The sequence below is a fragment of the Typopeltis vanoorti genome, chromosome 5 (assembly GCF_054136105.1).
Source record: "Typopeltis vanoorti isolate ZY-2024b chromosome 5, IOZ_Tvanoo_1.0, whole genome shotgun sequence".
Taxonomy (NCBI): domain Eukaryota; kingdom Metazoa; phylum Arthropoda; class Arachnida; order Uropygi; family Thelyphonidae; genus Typopeltis; species Typopeltis vanoorti.
The window spans coordinates 168956095-168978350 of NC_143553.1; the positions used below are offsets into that span (position 1 = coordinate 168956095).

At 36.6% G+C, this 22256-nt stretch overlaps 1 protein-coding gene across 1 annotated transcript in view; it reads right to left on the reverse strand.

Annotated features, from left to right (window-relative positions):
* Positions 1 to 22256, reverse strand: part of LOC150107048 (signal transducing adapter molecule 2-like) — a 387379-nt gene that overhangs the window by 57479 nt on the left and 307644 nt on the right. Inside the window, exon 12 of the mRNA XM_090392915.1 lies at positions 13819 to 13915. Coding sequence (XP_090249041.1) covers positions 13819 to 13915 — 97 coding nt within the window. The remainder of the gene's footprint in view (positions 1 to 13818; positions 13916 to 22256) is intronic.

Sequence of the window (22256 nt, forward strand, 5' to 3'; positions counted from 1 at the left end):
TGTGATAAAAGTGTGTGTGGTGTTGTTAATACCGTGAAAAATAAGTCATGAACTTTCTCCCTAAGAGTTAACTATAAATAGGACCATGGGTAATCCAAGATCTTAAATCTAATATAACAATTGTCATGTTAAATTAGGACATAATTGCTACTGTAATAAAACTACCTATATGAAAGAATGTTTCTCTGATGTTATCTTAAATAGAATATAGCTTTGATGTATTTTTTTAATTAATTAATTTTATTTTATTTTTCTTTATTTTATTTTAATGAAATCATTGTCTCTTTAGCATGCTGTGTGAAATGTAATTCGACTTGTATTTGGATATATGTGTATACTCCAGATGATGACCTTTACATGAAGGTCGAAATGTCGGGAAATTAAAATAGTTATTTATGACATGGTTGTAGAGTCCATAATTTGTCTAAAATGAACGCTGATCACCGTGTAACACTAAAGGAAAGGACTGTTTTCTTGTGTTTCTACCCTAACTGGACTTAAGGCAACTGTTATCATTAGTACTCCTCCTCTTCTCCTATCTCTTGTGTCATTCCTAAAAATAGTATACCCATTACACTCGATTCCACTTATCATATCATATTCTGATAGCCAGGTTTCACTAATGCCAACAATCTCAGGCCATATCGTATTCAATAAAGCAATGAACTCAACCCCTTTGTTTCTAATGCTCTTGGAATTTGTGTATAGACATAATAAATTACCACCTAGCAAAGGGGTCTTCAACGCATGGCCCACAAAGCTCTTTGCTGTGGCCGTCCAGCCATTTTGAAAAAATAATACTTAACATTAAAACGCGATTAAATTAAAAATAATTTCAATGAAGCCCACGGGCCACTAAGCTATACTGCAGTATTTAGAAATGTAAGATGCTTTCCAGATTCAAAAGGAATGCTGTGAATTTGATACTGTACATAAAATCCCATAAAAATAAATATTAAATAGACATGCGTCTTCAGCCATCTACCAGTGCCAAGCGGTACTTAAATACTAGTACTAACATCGCAGGTTGATGGCTGAAGCAGTAGTTCGTTCGAGTGTGCTGTCTATTACCTTCCAGATACATCTCGAGGGTTCTTGATACTTCATTATTTTCATATAAATACAAGACGATCTCATCCACTGTCAGTCAATCATGAACAGTGTGATATTCGTGTATAAGCGCAAGCAGGTTCGTCGTGTCGGCCATAGCCTATTGTGGTTTTATATTGCCAGACTTTTTTCATTAGTGTGAGACATATTCAGTGGATAATAACCTTTACACAGCCATTTTGGATCTTTTTTGGGTTCACTTTCCATCACTATGGCGTCTATCTACGAGTAAAAAGTGTAAATCAAGTGATTCTTGCTGGATTTATAATGAAAAGTGGACCAATTTATACTTTTTTGTGCCAATAGTTGCCAGTGTGTTTAATTTGTCATGTGTCAGTATCAAAAGAATAAAATATAAAACGACACTATGAGACAAAGCATGCATCCAATTTTGATCACCTTCAAGGGCAGCTTCGTGTAGACAAAGTGAACCATCTCCAAATTGATTTAAAATGTCAGCAGGGTATGTTTAAAAGGCAGAGGGAAGAGAGCGAAGCATGCATCAAAGTAAGTTATGCAATAGCTGAAAAAATTGCTAAAAAATCAAAAGCCTTCTTGGATGGAAAGTTTGTAAAAGAGCGTCTCATCGCTGCTAGGGAAATTCTGTGCTCAAATAATAAGGACGTGTTTAAAAAACCGAGTTTGTCTGAGGTAACTGTAGCACGACGTGTCGAAGAACTTGCCAATGACGTTGAAGGAATTTTAAAAAAACGGTCGTCCGAATTTACATCATATTCACTTGCTTGTTTGTGGCATTGATCAACAATTTGATGTGACAGAAGAACTGCTAGCACTCGTACCCATGAAGGGAACGACGAAAGGCACTGATATTCTTGAAGCTGCGAAGAAAACGCTCCAGTGTTTCGACCTTAGCTTAACCAACCTCGAGGGTGTGGTAACTGATGGTGCCCCTGCTATGGTGGGAAAGAAAGAAGGGTTTGTTGCGCTGCTACGGAAAGAACCGGAACTAGAAGGAAAAGATTTCATCCATTACCACTGTTTAATCCACCAGGAGAATTTGTGCGTGAAAACTATTGTATTTGAGAATGTCATGAAAGTTATTGCGACTGTCGTCAACATTATTAGGGAAAGAGAATTGAATTATCGTCAATTCCAAGAGTTTTTGACCAAAGAGTGCGAAGCAGATCACGGTGATGTGGTTTATTATAGGGATGAGCATTGATTGAGCAGAGGGAAATTTCTTAAAAGAGTTTTTGACTTAAGGAGTGAAATACAGCAGTTCAAGCAAATCAAGGAGAAGCCGATTGCAGAATTCAATGATCCGAAGTGGATGGCAGACTATGCCTTTGTGACTGACATCTCATTACATATGAATAACCTAAATACGAACTACAATCCAAAGATCAACTGGTACATTCTCTATTTGATCACATCAAAGCTTTTGTAGCCAAGCTCAAACTTTGGGAGGCACAACTTGCAAAAAAAGACTTAACTCATTTTCAGCTTCTTGCCGAGTCCAACTGTTCATCTCTTGATGAATACGCTACAAAATTAGCCATTTTGCGAAGTGAGTTCGAAGAGAGATTTAGTGATTTTCGTAACCAACAGTCTTCTTTAGATTTATTTTCAATGCCATCCAGTATCAATGCTGCCGAAATGCCAGGCTCAGTACAAATGGAGCTGCTTGAACTCCAAAACAACTCTTCTTTGAGAGAAAAATTATTCAATGTGCCCTTGCTTACATTTTACAAAGACTACATTTCTGAGGATGCATTCCCTAATCTTTGCCGGCATGCTTTGAAGATGTGTGCTTTGTTAGGAGTCAAGAAAGAAAAGGTGCAGTATGAGAGGAACTTGGCTGGTCAGACCAAGGTTAACTCAAGGGAATTTTTCCATTACATGGTAAGCAAGAGGAATAATAATTATGGCAGATTAACTTTGGTGGATAGTCATAGCAGCAGACTAACAGTTGCAAATGATATAGTGAAATTATTGAATGAGAACTTTATCAGCATATATCATACTGGTGTAAACGATCCAGTGCAATATATAGATAGAAGAGAGGCAAGTATTAAAAGAAACAGGGGTGTATCAGATGTTGTTTGGGTTAGATGTGAATAAGACTGTGGAAACGAATGACATATCATTAGTATTCTTAAGGAATGTGCACCACAGTTGGCTATGCCCCTGATCTGGTTATTTAATGAAAGTCTTGCAGTCGGTAGGGTTCCTAAGGAGTGGAAAGAAGGCAAAATAGTACCACTCCACAAGCATGGTTCTAAGATAGACGTCTCAAACTATAAGCCAGTCTGTATAACTGCAGTTGTGGTCAAGTTGTTGGAGAGATTGGTAAGGAATAGAATACAGGATTGGATTGATGGACATAGCATTCTTTATGATGATCAGCATGGATTTGTAAAGGGTAGGTCCTGTTTTAGTAATTTACTTGCATTTTATGATAAGGTGACAAGTGCATTAGATAAGGGAGTATCATATACAGTGATATTCTTAGACTTTGCAAAAGCATTTGATAGATTACACATGATAAGTTGGTGTACAGGGATGCTTAAGGGTCAAAGCTGTATAACTGAGAGGAGACCTCCACATAGCCTTTAAAGGAATGCAGAGAACTGACCAGGGCTTCTGACCTAATGTCCAATCCTCACCTTCTCGTGGTGCACCCTGTTGGGTATCTACTTGGATATTGAACGAACGAGGATGGGCTGGCAATTTGGGATTTAGCCGACCAAATTGTATTCTTATTGGTTAAACCAAAATAAAAAATGATGGTACAACATGATAAATTTTCATGCCGGCTGGGGCATCGCCCGGTTAAACAAGGCCCCCGTTGTTTTCGCCAGGGAACCAGGGCGAACAGCGAAAAGTCACCTGCTGGAACAAATCTGAAAACAAACCCCAACTCAACATCACCAGAGTTAAAGATCGGTACTATCAATGTAAGAAGCCTGAATGGCAAAGAAATGGAGCTAGCTGAGGAATTAGATAAGTACCAGATCGACATAATAGGGGTGACTGACACAAAAAACACCAAAACTGGCGAGATCTTTCTGAGCAATAAATACAAAATGTTATATTCAGGCAATGACAATCTAGGAAAAGAAGGAGTAGCCATAGTATTCAACACAAAATACGAGGCTAATCTTCTTGAATGGAAGTCTGTCTCAAGTAGAGTAATGTGGACAAATATGAGAATGGGGAACTGGACAAGGACACTTATTTGTGCCTATGGTCCCACAGAAGGTTCTACTAAGGTAGAAGTGGAGGAATTTTTTGAAGCTTTAGAAAAAGCAACTGACACAATGAAAAATGAAAAGTTGGTCCTTGTTGGGGATCTAAATAGCAGAGTAGGAAATGATTGTGAGACATACAAAAATATTTTGGGAAAATTTGAAGAAAAGAGCAAAGCTAATAATAATGGCAAATATCTGTTGGATTTCTGCTCAGGACATGGACTGGTTATTACTAACACCATGTTCCAACATAAAAATGTGCACAAATTCACATGGAGAGAAGAGGCAAGGAATAAGAAAAGTCTCATTGACTATTTGACAATGTTATTGTTCATAGTAATGTTTTCTCCCTGGTGCAGGACACCAGAGTGTACAGGGGATTTGAAATTGGAATTAATCACTATTTAGTCTTGAGCAGGATAAAATTGAATTTCATATTGAAAAGAATAACATGTAAGAAAGTTTTAAAGCGAATAAAAGTTGAGCAGCTCTCAGATGTGAACTGTAGACTAAAATACACAAAGATTATTGAAGAAAAAAATGAAAGAGTTTGAGAACAGGAATCAAACCTTGGAGATTCAGTGGCAAACTCTGAAGAAAACATTGATTGATTCTGCCAGAGAGGCATGTGGTGAGATTGTCTGTAAAGATAAGAAAATCAGAATTCCCTGGTGGACACAGGAAGTTAAAGACGCAGTGAAGGAAAAGAAAAAAGCATATCAAAAGTTCTGTCAAATAAGTCAGCTTGTGCTCTTAGAGAATATAGAGACAAATGCAAGAAAGCTAAACACTGTGTAAAACTAGCTAAAGAAAAGTCATGGGAGGACTTTGGCAAGAATATAGAAAATAAATATCAAGAAGGTGGCAATGCTTTTTTCTTTTCCTTCACTGCGTCTTTAACTTCCTGTGTCCACCAGGGAATTCTGATTTTCTTATCTTTACAGACAATCTCACCACATGCCTCTCTGGCAGAATCAATCAATGTTTTCTTCAGAGTTTGCCACTGAATCTCCAAGGTTTGATTCCTGTTCTCAAACTCTTTCATTTTTTTCTTCAATAATCTTTGTGTATTTTAGTCTACAGTTCACATCTGAGAGCTGCTCAACTTTTATTCGCTTTAAAACTTTCTTACATGTTATTCTTTTCAATATGAAATTCAATTTTATCCTGCTCAAGACTAAATAGTGATTAATTCCAATTTCAAATCCCCTGTACACTCTGGTGTCCTGCACCAGGGAGAAAACATTACTATGAACAATAACATCAGTTCTGTCAAATAAGTCAGCTTGTGCTCTTAGAGAATATAGAGACAAATGCAAGAAAGCTAAACACTGTGTAAAACTAGCTAAAGAAAAGTCATGGGAGGACTTTGGCAAGAATATAGAAAATAAATATCAAGAAGGTGGCAAAATATTCTGGAGGTTGTTGAAGAAGCTTAGGAATGGAGGAAAGAGTGCTGTAAAAGGAGTTAGAGATGATAAAGATGACATGAAAATGGGAGAAAAAGATATCCTTGAAGTATGGAGTAATTACTTTGAAAAACTTCTAAATGAAACAAGCAGTGATGACAGCATAGTGGTAAAAAACACTGACCAGGCATGCAGTCAGGAATACATATCCATACTTAAAGTAGAAAAAGCCATCAAAGGCTTGAAATGTGGAAAGGCAGCAGGAGTAGATGATAATCGACCAGAAATGCTGAAGTATGGTGGTGTGAGAGTCATACAGTGGCTGCACTGCATAGTTCAGAAGGCCTGGACAGAGAGACGAATTCCCGATGATTGGAGTAGAGCTCTCATAGTATCCATATATAAAAAGGGAAATAAAACTGCATGTGAAAATTACAGAGGTATTTCCCTACTGAGTGTTCCTGGAAAGATCTATGCAAGTATACTTGAGAAACGGTTGAGAAGAATTGTGGAAGAAAAGCTTGGTGAAGAACAACCTGGACTCAGGCCAAATACAGGCTGTCAGGATCAGATCTTCACTTTACGACAAATAGTCGAGAAAGCATGGGAATATAACAAAGATCTGTATTTAAGTTTTGTCGATTTGGAAAAGGCACATGACAAGGTGCCAAGAGAGAAGCTATTCAATACGCTGCAGTTATATGGTGTCAATAGAGCATTATATCAAGCAATACTTAGTCTTTATTTGAGTTGTAAGTCAGCAGTTAGAATTGAAGGAAGTACAGGAAGATGGTTTAATGTTAAATCTGGCATGAGACAAGGATGTACATTATCCCCTCTGTTATTCATTATCTATATGGATCACATTATGAAGGAAAGTGGTATTAAACATGATATCAAAATTGGAGATGTTAATGTCAGCTCTTTGCTTTATGCAGATGATGTTATACTTCTAAATAAATCCACTACAAGTCTGCAAGATTCCCTGACTAATTGAATAGCTGTTGACTAATTGAATTGATATGGTATTAAGGTCAGCAATAAAAAGACAAAGACAATGAAAATAGGCAGAATCATTGAAAATGTCAACTGTGTTGTGAGTGGAGAACCTGTGGAACAAGTAAAACATTTCAGCTATTTAGGCACGATTTTTACTGAAGATGGTAAATTAAATATAGAAATAGACAACAGAATCACAAAGCTGGTGTGGTAGGAAGTGAACTGAATAAATTCATATGGAATAAGAGAGAAATTAGTCGGAACACTAAATTAGCTGTATACAAGACAGTGTTCAAACCAGTTTTAACTTATGGATCTGAGAGCTGGGTCAGAAGTTAAACACTTGACCAAAGACTAGAGACCACAGATATGAGAGTCCTGAGAAAGATTATAGGCGTGAACAGATGGCATCAACGGCAATATCATATTAAAAACAAGGATATTAGGAAAGAACTTGACATTGTCAGCATCCAGAATGCGTTAGCAGAGCTAATCTCAGGGTATGGTCACTTAAACAGAATGGGCAAGGAAAGATTAGCAAAACAAGTGTTCACTGCCAGGTTGGCAGGAAAACGACCCAGAGGAAGACCAAGATATAGGTGGATTGATACGGTACAAAGTGCCTTAGACGATAGAAATATAAGATCTGATAATGTTGGAGTCTTGACAAATAACAGACTGATTTGGAGGAAAATTGTAGATCGGAATTAATAATGATGTAATTTTTTTCATGTAGTATCAGTAGTGACAGTTTGTCTATCATATCCTGTACACCCCCCTTGAGGGTACATAGCAGGAATTTGATGATGATGAAGTTGGTGTACAAGCTGAATGGGAACAGATAGTATACTGACTAACAAACACATGTAATAACCACAGTAATAAGTTTTAATAAGTAAATATTTCATCCTAAGTATTTTAGGACATTGTCAGTACAGTTAATTCAAACAATACTAGGAATAACATACAGTTAGGGTGCATGATTACAATGGAATCCCAATATGCGTGCAGTAGCGTGTTATAGAATTAAATTAAAATATAACTGGAGGGAAAAAAAAGATAGATTACATTAAAATAAGATAATAATTTTTTTAATATATGTTATTTTACACAATTTTGTATGACAATTTCCCATACTTCAGGAATAGCAAGAACATCATTACGGTTTAGATTTGGTCTGTGAAGTAGGGCTTCAGCACTTTCTTTATATAATCGTTCATGTTTATATAAAGATCTATGAAGAAGTTTGGTGTTTTTTCAATGGATCCTATGGTTTGGGTTTTCAACTCTGTGTTGTGTGAGGCCAGATTTCTGCGGTTTGATAAGACAGTTATAGTCTTGATGTTCTGAAATGCATTCATGAACAGATCTACCTGTGTCCATAGTAAGACAATTTATAGGGGCATGGAATCTCATATATGCCAGGTAGCATCAGTAGTGACAGTTTGTCTTTAGGAGAAGTTAACAAGTTTTATAGATCTGGTTGATTGGTTTGTAGGTAGTAGCAAGTTTGTATTTCTTCGTAATTTTTGAAAGTCGTTCAGAGACCCCTTTGACATAAGGTATGGGAATCCTACGGGCTTTTTCTTGTCAAGGTTGATATGTGGGGAAGTGACTAATGATTTTTTTGAGTTGTTTTAAGATTGTATCCATTTAGTATGGCTGTATTTTTGATTATTTCCAAATTCTTTGTGTTCTGGTTTAATGATTAATGATGCCAAATTAATGATTTAATGATGCCAAATTTTTGAGATGGACGATGAGCAGAAGAATTGTGAATGTAGCGACCTGAAAATGTCAGCTTGCGATAGACAGAAGTGGAGATGGACCCATCTTCTTTTCTGTGGATGTGCAAATCCAGAAAGGAGATACCCCATGCAGATTCTTTTTCTAGCATGAATTTGATGAGAGGATGAAGAAGGTTTATTTTATCTAGAAACAGGTGTAGTTCTTGTTTGGAATGACCCCAGACGGCAAAGACATCATCAACATATCGTAGCCAAATTTTTAGTTTGGGTTTAAATGTGAAAATTTTTTCTTCAAGGTATTCTAGAAACAGGTTTGCTAAGTTTGGTGATAAGAGAGACCCCATTGCTGTTCCTTCCTCTTGCTTGTAAATTTTCTCTTTCCAAGTGAAGTAACCGGACGTAATAACAAATTTGAATAATTCAACAATATCAGATGGAAATTTTTGAGTTAACAAGTCTACCGTTTCCTTATGGGGAATTTTTCCAAACAATTTCCAAACAAGAATTACACCTGTTTCTAGATAAAATAAACCTTCATCCTCTCATCAAATTCATGCTAGAAAAAGAATCTGCATGGAGTATCTCCTTTCTGGATTTACAGCCAACATTTTCAGGTCACTACATTCTCAATTGTTCTGCTCATCACATCTCAAAAATTTGGCGTCATTAAATCATTAGTACATGGAGCACATAGATTCTGCTTCTCTGAAGAATTCTCTAAACAAAAAATGGGAAATAATCAAAAATACAGCCATACTAAATGGACAATAATAAAACAACTCAAAAAATCATCAGTCGCTTTCCCACACATCAACCTTCACAAGAACAAGCCCGTAGGATTCCCATACCTTATGTCAAAGGCATCTCTGAACGTCTTTCAAAAATTATGAAGAAATACAAACTTGTTACTACCTACAAACCAATCAACCAGAATCAACAGGAAACAATATCTATAACTTGTTACCTTCTCTTAAAGACAAACTCTCACCTCTGATGCTACCTGGAGTGTATGAGGTTCCATGGTCCTGGTAAATTGTCTTACTATGGACAGGAGAGATAGATCTGTTCATAAACGCATTTCGGAACATGAAGACCATATCCGTCTCATCATACCGTAGAAACCTGGCCTCGCATAATACTGAGTTGAAAACCCAAACAATACAGTCCATTGGAAAAAGACCAAACTTCTTCACAGATCTTTATATAAACATGAACGTTTATATAAAGAAAATGCTGAAGCCCTACTTCACAACCCAAATCTAAACCATAATGACTTTTTTTTGCTATTTCTTAAGTAATGGAAATTGTCATACAAAATTGTGTAAAATAATAATTTTTTTAATATACATTATCTTATTTTAATGTAATCTATTTTTTTTCCCTCCAGATATATTTTAATTTAATTCTATAACATGCTACTGCACGCATATTGGGATTCCATTGTAATCATGCGCCCTAACTGTATGTTATTCCTAGTATTGTTTGAATTAACTGTACTGACAATGTCCTTTGATACTTAGGATGAAATATTTACTTATTAAAACTTATTACTGTGCTAATTACGTTTGTTTGTTTAGTCATGAATTTTCCACAGTTTCATTGTACAATAAAGATAGTATACTGGTTAGATGGATCAGAGACTGGCTCTCTAAATGATACCAGCAGGTTGTGTATGATGGAGCAGTGTCTCAAAAAAGGAAGATAACCAGTTGCATGTCCCAGGCTTCTGTTCTTGGACCCCTGCTGTTTAATATGTTTGTAAATGATATATCATATGGACTGACGTTTACAAACATATGTCATGTCTGTAAACGATATATCATGTGGATCTTCAGTTATTTGCTGATGATGTAAAGTTGGGAAGAATTATAAGTAGCACTGCTGATGTTAATTTCTTCAGAAGATTTGAATAGACTTTTTACTTGGACAAAAGAGGGGTTGTAGTTTTAATGTCAATAAGTGCAAGGTGTTGCATTTTGAAGTGCAGAAATATAAGGCTGTGTACTATATCAATGGTGCCGTACTGCAGGAAGTGAATGAGATTAGAGTTTGGGAGTGATGACAGTAGACTGAAGTTTAGAGGGCATATTGCCAGTGTTGCAAAGGCTGCACATCATAGTGCTATGATACGAAGTACTCTAACATGTAAGGATATGATTGTGTCACTGTATAAGGCACTGGTCAGACCACACCTGGACTATTGTACTCAGATCTGGTCACCTGGTTTTCATTGTGATGTGGAGACATTGGAGAGGGTCCAAAGGTGAGTGACTAAGAGAACGTCAAGACTTTGGAATGCTGGATTTGGAGAGAGAGGTTGAAGAAATGTGGATTGCAGAGTTTGGTAGACAGGAGGAAGAGAGGTGATATCATAGAGACATTTAAGTTAGTGAGAGGATTTTATGAGATTAATCCAGAGGAGAATTATAAAAAAGTGTAGAAGGTGAGAGGGGAAGAACCAAGTCATTCCTGAAAGTTACGTAAAAGTGTTGTGAAGAGAAGATTTTTTACATGGTGAACTGTCAGTGAATGGAACGCATTACCAGAATGTGTTGTTAATGCAAGGAGTGTTAAGGATTTTAAAATTCTATATGATAAATATGTTGTTAGTTGAATGAACTTCCCACGCTGAGTCTGTTGACTCCATGGAGGGTGTAATAATAATAATTTTCTTCAGATTGTATTTGTTTCATCAATTCAACTATTTACAGAACTTGATTTTCTTTTGTGACATATGCACATTGCTTGTATATGTTCAGTAGAATGTCGTGATCACATAAGGTTTGTATTATATTTCTCCAGTCATTAAAACCCTTTATTAAGCTATTATTTGACTTAGAAAACAATTTACAGAGCAGTAAATTGCTTTGCTGGGTTATGAAAAAATTAGCCACTCTCATTTCTCCTTTGTTCCATTTGTCTTTTTACAGTAAAAATGTGATTCATTTACATTTCTGACATATATTCTATTGTACTCTGTGTATTTTTTTTTTAAATTTTTGATTTTACCCACATTCTGAGGCATATTTATTAAAATATGCTCGATAAATTGTTCATTAATACTAATTGGCCACATCTATATCAGTAGGATAAGAGATAGCTTGCTTGCTGGTAAGTACAGACTCCAATTCAAAATTTTCTTCAAAACCCTCGATTTATTTCATTTACTTCTTTTCTCCTTTTATGTTTTCCACATTATTCTGATGTTCTCCATTTTTCACTTTTATCTCCTTCTGATACTGATACCAATGTTTCGCTTTAATTGCGAGAAGTTTGAGGTACAACTTCAGTTTTATGAAGTTCTTCACCTCCTTCATTTTCAGAACGTAAGAAAGACAAAATTGCCCCTTTTTACTATTTAGATGTTTTTCCTTTTCTCTGAGTCGTTTTCTTTTACTAGCTTCGGATTCAAACTTTCTTGGCATCATTAGCAGATCTGATAGTATTATATACTATCAAAAGCAAAATAAATATTTATTAAATCCAAAACAAACATATAAATAAATAAAATAAATAATTACAGTAAAAGCTAAAAAAAAATACAAAAATAGAAACAGTAGTATCTTGGTTTAGTTAAAATAAATGAGTAACAGTAAAATAAGAATAATAAATTCATTAAAAAATATATTCTTACCGACTGTGGCAACTACTTTAACCATATAATTGGGTATATACACTTGTATACTGCTTCACAAATATTAGCCAAATAACGGTAACTAAACTATCAGTTGTTACATGTGCGTACAAACGGCACTTAACCTCCCTACTGGCCAAGGTGGATGATAGCCAGACTACTGCAGCATTTTTCATGATCAGAACTTCATCTGCATTCTGCCTTTTATCATGCAATTATCCCCTCCACTGTTAATCCCTGAATGCCAATTTTAGAGCCGTTAATGAATTAACTGTGGTGGAGCGACCTTTGTGTCACTTGTCTTTACGTGTACTGTGTTACTTTGAATTTCCTTTACTGTCCTACGATATTTGACCCTTTTTTTGCTGCACAATTTATTTATTGTCTCTCTTCCCAAAAATAGAAACAAATTTCCTATGTGCGAAAATAATCAACCCTGAAATGACCAGAGATCAGCCTTTGAAATGAATCTATTTAGTAATAGTAAATTTGCTGACTTATATTCTTCAAATCAGTGCAACGGAACAAAACAACTTTATGTTCTTTCACTTTACTGACAATATAGAAGATTTTTATTTTTGCGAATTTTCAAATGTTTATTCACATGTAAGGTTTTAAAATGTGAGAGTGAGGCCCTAGCTTGCGCCTAATGCACCTTATGGTAAATGCAGCCCTGTATAGATGAGCAAGAAGATCCTTGGACCAATCTTAATATATACATGTAAGCAATAATGTAATCTGCAAGACTTTTTTCTTCTTCTCCTTTCTACATATTAGGCTTACTGTTACAGAGTTATCTTAAACCTTTCTAAGTCATAACCATCCCGAGGATAAGGTGACTATCCCTATGCCTCCTGGTATATTCTATGGCTGTAGCTGCATGTGTTCATGGGGCCGGTTTGCCTGCTTGAGGGAAGAAAAACCCTGCTGTCCATACCCAAGATAGGCTAACTTAGCTATGTCTGAGAAAGATCCTTAAGCTCCTAATGTCGGCGAAGGGAATCGAACCCAGGACACTCCTTTCCCAGGCATATGGTTGCAAAGTGCATAGCCACTAGGCTAACAGCGAGCAAGACTTTTTTTTTGCTTCTAATATGTTCTCTCCATATGAATTTATGCCTGTTTTTATGTTGGAACATGGAACCTGAGCAGAAATCTAACATACTCCACTTGTCCTATTTTTTCTTCAAAATTTCCCACAACATATCTCTAGGTTTGCGATTGATTTCCTATTCTGATCTTCAATTAAAAAAATCAGTTTTTCTCTCTACTGAAATGAAAATTTCCTGTATTCTTAACTTCAACCTTCTGTAGAACCACAGGTAAAGTAAGTCTCAATGTCCAATTCCACATTTTGAAATTTGCTCATATCACTACTTGAAATTGTGTCATTCAAGAAGTTTACTTTCATGTTTAGTGTTGAACACTAATAGTTGCTTCCTCCTTTCCCTAATTACCAGCACCTGAGCAAATTATCTTACTAAGAAGGGTCTCTCTCTGTTTGGTCATCGTAATTCTGGTGCTAGAAATCATCTAGTATCCAATGCAGTACATAACTGTCTTAAAAGAAAATAATGGCAACTATTGCAATACAGCCCTTGACACATCACTGGATTGTGATTAATGGTTACATATTACATACACACATATAATTTAGAAAAAAAAATGCTCCATATGACATCAAACTATTACTGCTAAGTACTTACTATTCTGGTCAGGCCTCTGACTAATCTGTCCACCACACTGTGCAGAAGGAAGAGGTACAAACTGCTGGAAACTGCTCACCTGCGGTTGGTTATATATCTGCATTGAAAATTAACAGTCATTAACTAATTTTAAAAAAGACAGAATTACTACTTAACCCGGCATTAGTAAGGTGGAGTGTCACAGTTATTACTTTCTATATCTTTGGGATCTGTGACACCCCACTTTACTAACGTCAGGTTAAATGAAAAATGTTTACTCTGATAATGTTTTGTCAGGCATTCATTTATCATAGTTAACATTTCATTTTATAATCAGAACATTTGCGAACTACAAACTATTGCATGTATTGTTAAATTACATCATCTCAATAAGTAATTTCTTTAGAGGCAATTTTCTTTATATTTTCACGAATCAGAACAATAATATATTTTATTAACATAAAAAAGGTATTAAACATACTTTAAAAATAGTCCAGGGGTGCTTAAGGGTCAAAGCTGTATAACTGAGAGGAGACCTCCACATAGCCTTTAAAGGAATGCAGAGAACCGACCAGGGCTTCTGACCTAATGTCCAATCCTCACCTTCTCGTGGTGCACCCCTGTTGGGTATCTACTTTGATACTGAACGAACGAGGATGGGCTGGCAATTTGGTATTTAGCCGACCAAATTGTATTCTTATTGGTTAAACCAAAATAGAAAATGATGGTACAACATGACAAAATTTCATGCCGGCTGGGGCATCGCCCGGTTAAACAAGGCCCCCGTTGTTTTCGCCAGGGAACCAGGGCGAACAGCGAAAAGTCACCTGCTGGAACAAATCTGAAAACAAACCCCAACTCAACATCACCAGAGTTAAAGATCGGTACTATCAATGTAAGAAGCCTGAATGGCAAAGAAATGGAGCTACCTGAGGAATTAGATAAGTACCAGATCGACATAATAGGGGTGACTGAAACAAAAAAGACCAAAACTGGTGAGATCTTTCTGAGCAATAAATACAAAATGTTATATTCAGGCAATGACAATCACGGAAAAGAAGGAATAGCCATAGTATTCAACACAAAATACGAAGCTAATCTTCTTGAATGGCAGTCAGTCTCAAGTAGAGTAATGTGGGCAAATATGAGAATGGGGAACTGGACAATGAGACTTATTTGTGCCTATGGTCCCACAGAAGGTTCTACTAAGGTAGAAGTGGAGGAATTTTTTGATGCTTTAGAAAAAGCAACTGACACAATGAAAAAGGAAAAGTTGGTCCTTGTTGGTGATCTAAATAGCAGAGTAGGAAATGATTGTGAGACATACAAAAATATTTTGGGAAAATTTGGAGAAAAGAGCAAAACTAATAATAATGGCAAATATCTGTTGGATTTCTGCTCAGGACATGGACTGGTTATTACTAACACCATGTTCTAACATAAAAATGTGCACAAATTCACATGGAGAGAAGAGGCTAGGAATAAGAAAAGTCTCATTGACTATGTTATTGTTGATAGTGATGTTTTCTCCCTGGTGCAGGACACCAGAGTGTACAGAGGATTTGAAATTGGAAGTGATCACTATTTAGTCTTGAGCAGGATAAAATTGAATTTCATATTGAAAAGAATAACATGTAAGAAAGTTTTAAAGCGAATAAAAGTTGAGCAGCTCTCAGATGTGAACTGTAGACTAAAATACACAAAGATTATTGAAGAAAAAATGAAAGAGTTTGAGAACAGGAATCAAACCTTGGAGATTCAGTGGCAAACTCTGAAGAAAACATTGATTGATTCTGCCAGAGAGGCATGTGGTGAGGTTGTGTACAAGGATAAAAAAATCAGAACTCCCTGGTGGACACAGGAAGTTAAAGAGGCAATGAAGGAAAAGAAGAAAGCTTATCAAAAGTTCCTGGCAAATAAGTCAGCTTTTACTCTTACAGAATACAGAGACAAATGTAAGAAAGCTAAACAGTGTGTAAAACTAGCTAAACAAAAGTCATGGGAGGACTTTGGCAAGAATATAGAAAATAAATATTTTCTAAAAATATTTATTTTTGAAAAACTGCCTTTGAAAAACTGGCCTTTGAAAAACTGCTAAATGAAACAAGCAGTGATGACAGCACAGTGATAAAAAACACTGACAAGGCATGCAGTCAGGAATACATATCCATACTTGAAGTAGAAAAAGCCATCAAAGGCTTGAAATGTGGAAAGGCAGCAGGAGTAGATGATATTCGACCAGAAATGCTGAAGCATGGTGGTATAAGAGTCTTACAGTGGCTGCACTGCATAGTTCAGAAAGCCTGGACAGAGGGATGAATTCCTGATGATTGGAGTAGAGCTCTCATAGTACCCATATATAAAAAGGGAAATAAAACTGAATGTGAGAATTACAGAGGTATTTCCCTACTGAGTGTTTCTGGCAAGATCTATGCAAGTATACTTGAGAAACGGTTGAGAAGAATTGTGGAAGAAAAGCTTGGTGAAGAACAAGCTGGATTCAGGCCAAATACAGGCTGTCAGGATCAGATCTTCACTTTACGACAAATAGTCGAGAAAGCATGGGAATATAACAAAGATCTGTATTTAAGTTTTGTCGATTTGGAAAAGGCATATGACAAGGTGCAAAGAGAGAAGCTATTCAATACGCTGCAGTTATATGGTGTCAATGGGGCATTATATCAAGCAATACTTAGTCTTTATTTGAGTTGTAAGTCAGCAGTTAGAATTGAAGGAAGTACAGGAAGATGGTTTAATGTTAAATCTGGTGTGAGACAAGGATGTACATTATCCCCTCTGTTATTCATTATCTATATGGATCACATTATTAAGGAAAATGTTATTAAACATGATATCAAAATTGGAGATGTTAATGTCAGCTCTTTGTTTTATGCGGATGATGTGATACTTCTAAATAAATCTGATACAAGTCTGCAAGATTCTCTGACTAAAGTGAATAGCTGTTGTAATAGATATGGTATGAAGGTCAGCAATAACAAGACAAAGACAATGAAAATAGGAAGAATCATTGAAAATTTCAACTGTGTTGTGAATGGAGAACCTGTGGAACAAGTAAAACATTTCAGCTACTTAGGCATGATTTTTACTGAAGATGGTAAATTAAATATAGAAATAGACAACAGAATCAGCAAAGCTGGTATGGTGGGAAGTCAATTGAATAAATTCATATGGAATAAAAAAGAAATTAGTCGGAAAACTAAATTAGCTGTATACAAGACAGTGTTCAAACCAGTTTTAACTTATGGATCTGAGAGCTGGGTCAGAAGTAAAACACTTGACCAAAGACTAGAGACCGCAGATATGAGAGTTCTGAGAAAGATTAGAGGCGTGAGCAGATGGCATCAATGGCAATATCATATTAAAAATGAGGATATTAGGAAAGAACTTGACATTGTCAGCATCCAGGAATGTGTTAGCAGAGCTAATCTCCGGTGGTATGGTCACTTAAATAGAATGGGAGAGGAAAGATTAGCAAAACAAGTGTTCTCTGCCAGGTTGGCAAGAAAACGACCCAGAGGAAGACCAAGATATAGGTGGATTGATACGGTACAAAGTGCCTTAGACGATAGAAATATAAGATCTGATAATGTTGGAGTCTTGACAAGTAACAGACTGATTTGGAGGAAAATTGTAGATAGGAAGTTAGTAATGATGTAATTTTATCATGTAGTACTGTCATATCCTGTACACTCCTTGAGGGTACATGGCAGGAATTTGATGATGATAAAAACAGTCCTGCTAATGCAAAGTTGTAAGTTTAATAGTACATTACTATGATGGTGGACTAATGATTCAGTTAAGCTGGGAACCCTGCTCTAGAAAATTAACCATGGTACTTTTTCCTAAGCCATTTTTTTTTGGTCTCAAACCAAAACCAGGTGATGAAAATTTATGATTTGAATGTTATATTTTACACTTTAAGGCCTGTGTAGCTCAGTGGAAGTGGCGTTTGCATCCTCTGCGCTTGGTCGCTTGAAGTCAGACTTAAGTTCAAGTCTAGTCTCCGACTGGAGGAACTTTTTCTAAGCCTTTCTTCGACCGATTCCCGAGTTAGTCGAACTCTGGCACGGGCAAACGGGTTTTTCCTCCTGGAAACTCGGGTTTTTCATCTCGTAAACTTAAGAAAATAGACCGTAGTACACACATCATGTCAGACAGTAGCATATCTTGTTAGGGTTAGGTACTAAGAGATGGCAGCACTTGTTTGCCAGCCTCTTCATCGGTGGCTGCTATAATTAGTGATAGACATGGGCCAGATATCTCTGATTGGCTACCGGTGGAGATTGAACTGCCCACTCAGTCTCCAAAAGCTAGATAGGGTTAAAAGGCCTCGCCTACTCCCTATAAGGGAATAAAAGGCGTTAGCTGATTTTTTTTTATTTTATTTTACACTTTAGGAGAAACAACTATTAATTTGGAGATTTAAGTTGCTTATAGCCAAAGACTGAAGAAATTTCCTATAATGCATTTGCTAGCTTCACTACTTCAGAACATTCAGGATATGATTCCCTATAGGGGTCAACATGGTTTTGTTAAAGGTAGATCCTGCCTTAGCAATCTATTTTGAGTTGGACAAAGGAAATGGCTACACAGTGGTACTTCTGGATTTTGCTAAGGCTTTTGACAGGATACCCCATGGAACACTGTTAGGCAAATTGGAGCAGATGGGAATGGATACTAAACTGGTGATATGGATAAGAGAATGGCTCAAGGAGAGATACCAGAAGGAGGTGTATGGAGGAGCAGAGTCTAGGATGAGGCAGGTGACCAGTGGTGTGCCTCAGGGCTCTGTGCTTGGGACATTGTTGTTTATTTTGTACATACATGATATAGGAAATGGCTTGAGGGGAGATATTCAGTTGTTTGCTGATGATGCACAGTTGGGTAGCGCAATAAAAAATCAAGCTGATGTTGAGAGTTTGCAGGATGATTTAACTAAGCTGGCAAAATGGGCAAAGGGTAATGGATGTCAGTTCAACGTGGAAAAGTGTAAGGTTATACATTTTGGGATTAAAAGATTACCGGCTGTGTACTACATTGATGGAATGGTACTCCAAGAGATTGATTTGGCAAGGGACTTAGGGGTGTTGGTGGATAGGGAGATGAAGTTCAGGGGACACATTGCTAAGGTGTCCCAGATTACACATAGGATTACGTGGTTATTGAGGAACACACTAACATCCAGTGATAAAGAGGTTATTATTCCCCTTTATAATGCATTAAATAAACAAATTCCGTGTGATGATACAGTGTTCCCCCTTTTTACGGGAGTTCATGGTACCATCTAGTTCCCCCAAATTTTATCCGGCTCCAGAACCGGCGTAGGCTAACGAATCAGACCTATGGCTGGGTCAGTATTCCTGACCGTAATCCGTGTGTGTCCTTGGACCGGTTTGCCTGCTTGCAGGATGAAAAACACCAGATAAACTGGTGGAAAAAATCCTGCTGTCCACACCCAAGACCGGCTAACTAGAGGTTCTTTGTTTATGTGGGCATTTAGCTGATCAAGACCTATTTCATTCCTGATAGTGTCATCATATTGTAAAGTTGGTGATCTGTGAAGTCGGCATTTTTGATTCCAATTTTGGATTTGTGACTTTTTCAATTAGCTTATTGTTGATCATGACATTGGGATTGTAGGAATGTCTATTTTTCCTGTCTGTACTAAAGGTGCTTAGTTTTGTCTTGTCTGTGTTGATTTTGAGTTTAAGTTCATCTGACCATTTTTCCAATCCTCTCATGGATTTGTTTAGAATATCCTCTGATTCTTTGATTTTAGCACTAGTGTGCCAGATGGCTATATCATCTGCATAGCAAGTTACTTTTGTGTCTTCTGTAAGGTAGGGATGAATGTTATTGACATATAGAAGGAATAGTAAGGGACTGAGTACTGAGCCCTGGGGAACCAGCCCAGGTTCTCCACTCTCTTGATATTGCTGCATTGATTCTGACTTTGATCTTTCTTCCTCTAATGAAATCAGCAATCCAGATTAAAGAGTTTCCTCTAATTCCAATATCATGTACTGTTTGTATTAATTTTTTGATCCAAACACGATCGAAAGCAGCAGTCATATCAAGGAATATGGCAGTTGTCTTTTTTGTTGGTTTTTCCTGAAATGAGTCTATTATTGTTTGGCAGAAGTGGAATAATTGATCTGTTGTCAAATGACGGGTTCTATAGGCAGTTTGGTAGTAGTTGATTTTCTTATTTTTTTGTCAGCCAGTGCACAAGCCTGGAGTGTATGATTCTTTCAGTAATTTTACAAAGTATACTTAGTTAATGCGATAGGTCTACAGCTTTGACATTCTGCAGCATTTTTGTCAGGTTTTAGGATGGGTACGATAACTGATTTTTTCCATTCTTTTGTAAGTTTGTCTGTTTGCCAAGAGGTATTGAGAATGTCCAGAAGTTGTTCTTTGGCATTTTTGCCAAAGTATTTGACCATATGACCAAAGATAAGATCATTACCAGGAGATTTATTAGGTGCAGTTTTCTCGATTGATGAATTTTAGTTCACTTAGTGTAAATTCTTTGGAGAAGATGTCATTAGTTTGGTATGTTCTTGCTTGTTTTAGTATTTTACTTGTGAGTTTATTGAGGGTCTTGTCCTCTCTGTTATACTGAAGTTGTTTGAATAGGTTTTTGCCCGTGTGTTTGCAATTTCTTGATCTGTAATAGCTTGTTTCCCAGCATTTATGATGAAGTTTGTTTTCTGTTGGTTCTCTTGTTTTGATATTGTTGTCTAGGATTCTAATAATGTTCCAGTGTTGGTTGTCTTTTGCAGTAACTTGGATCCAGCTTACTGAAAAGCTCTGTCCATTTCTCTTGTTTGCACTTCCAAATTTCCTGCTCCATTTTGTGTGTTATGTCCATTAATTTCTTTCTGTATTCATCAGTTTTATTAATTCTGAAATGTTTGTTGATATTGTCTCTTTCTGTAATCATTGAATCAATATTGTGATCTCTCCAGTATGGTATCCAGGTATTTTTCTGCTTGCCTCTTGGTATTGTTGTTTTGGCAGCTTTACTGATGTGTGAAGTAAGGATTTGTAATTTTCTGTCGAGGTTTCCAGAGACAGGTTCATCTTGACAGAGGCTCTCCAAGGTTTGAGTAAACTTTGTCCAGTCGGCTTTTCTGAAGTTCCATGTCCTTTTGACTTGCTGTTCTTGATCAATCTTGAAGTTTAGTGTTGTTATTATGGGTCTGTGGTCACTGATGGCATTTCCCAAAATTTTCCATTGTGCACTTGATGCAATACTATAATTAATAGCTGTGATGTCAATAGCAGATTCAGTTCCCGTAGTTTTAGGGAGATAGGTGTTCTGCCCATTGTTAATTGTTGTGAGTTCCAAATCTGTAAAGAGGTCTTCTAATTGTTGACCTTTATGGTCTAAATTGGGGGAGCCCCACGTTGGGCTTTTTGCATTTAGGTCACCAAGTATAATGGTTGTGTCAGTTGGAGATTCACTTAGCTTTTCAATGATGTCTGTATCAATATTTGTATTATCAGGATAGTAGACATTTGTGATTGAAATAGAATGGTTTGGTAGGTATATTTCAACAGTTTGAGCTTCCGTCGAACTGTTATTATTTAAATATTGATTTAGGGCGATTTCTTTGAATTATATTTCTGGGGTCTTCAAAAGGATAGCAAGCCCGCCACCTGCTCTTTCCTCTCTATCCTTCCTAAGAACTGTGTATCCTTTGATGCTGAAGTTCAGATTTTTGTTCAGTTTTGTTACTTGTAGACAAGCTATATGGATATTGTTTTTGTAAAGCATGTATTTAAGTTCATCCATTTTTCTCTGAGTACCGTTGATCTTGAGTTGCAAAATGTTAATATGAATCCTTGTAGCATATTTATCATCAGGAGCCCGGACAGCAGCCCCCAGTCTGGACGCAGTAGCATTGGTTGATATCTTTCTTCGACTCTTCATTAGAAAATTGGATGCCGTTGGCATGTTAGTCACCTTGAAATCTGACCATAAGAAATTTGGTCAAGAGACACTTAAATTACTAAAAGGTTTTTATAAGATTGATCCAGGGGAAATGTTTCAGCTATGTGATAGCGATGGAAGAACAAGAGGTCATCCCTGGAAATTAAAGATAAGTGTGGTTAACAAGGGTGTGAGAATGAAGTTTTTCACCTGGAGGGTGGTGAACGAGTGGAATTCATTGCCAGAATCAGTTGTGAGTTTTTCATCTGTAAATGAATTCAAGAAGAGATATCATAGATATTGTTTTGCTAGTTTGGGTCTCCCACGTTTAATATGAGTCTACTGACTCCATGGAAATACCCGTAATAATAATATATACATTTATTTAATAATTTCTCACTTAATGCAGTCTATAACCCCCCCCCCCTTCAAATGGCTGAAAAATCCAGTTTTTCTCTTACTTCTATCTGCTACTATTATCTCAATCTGCTTTTCCACT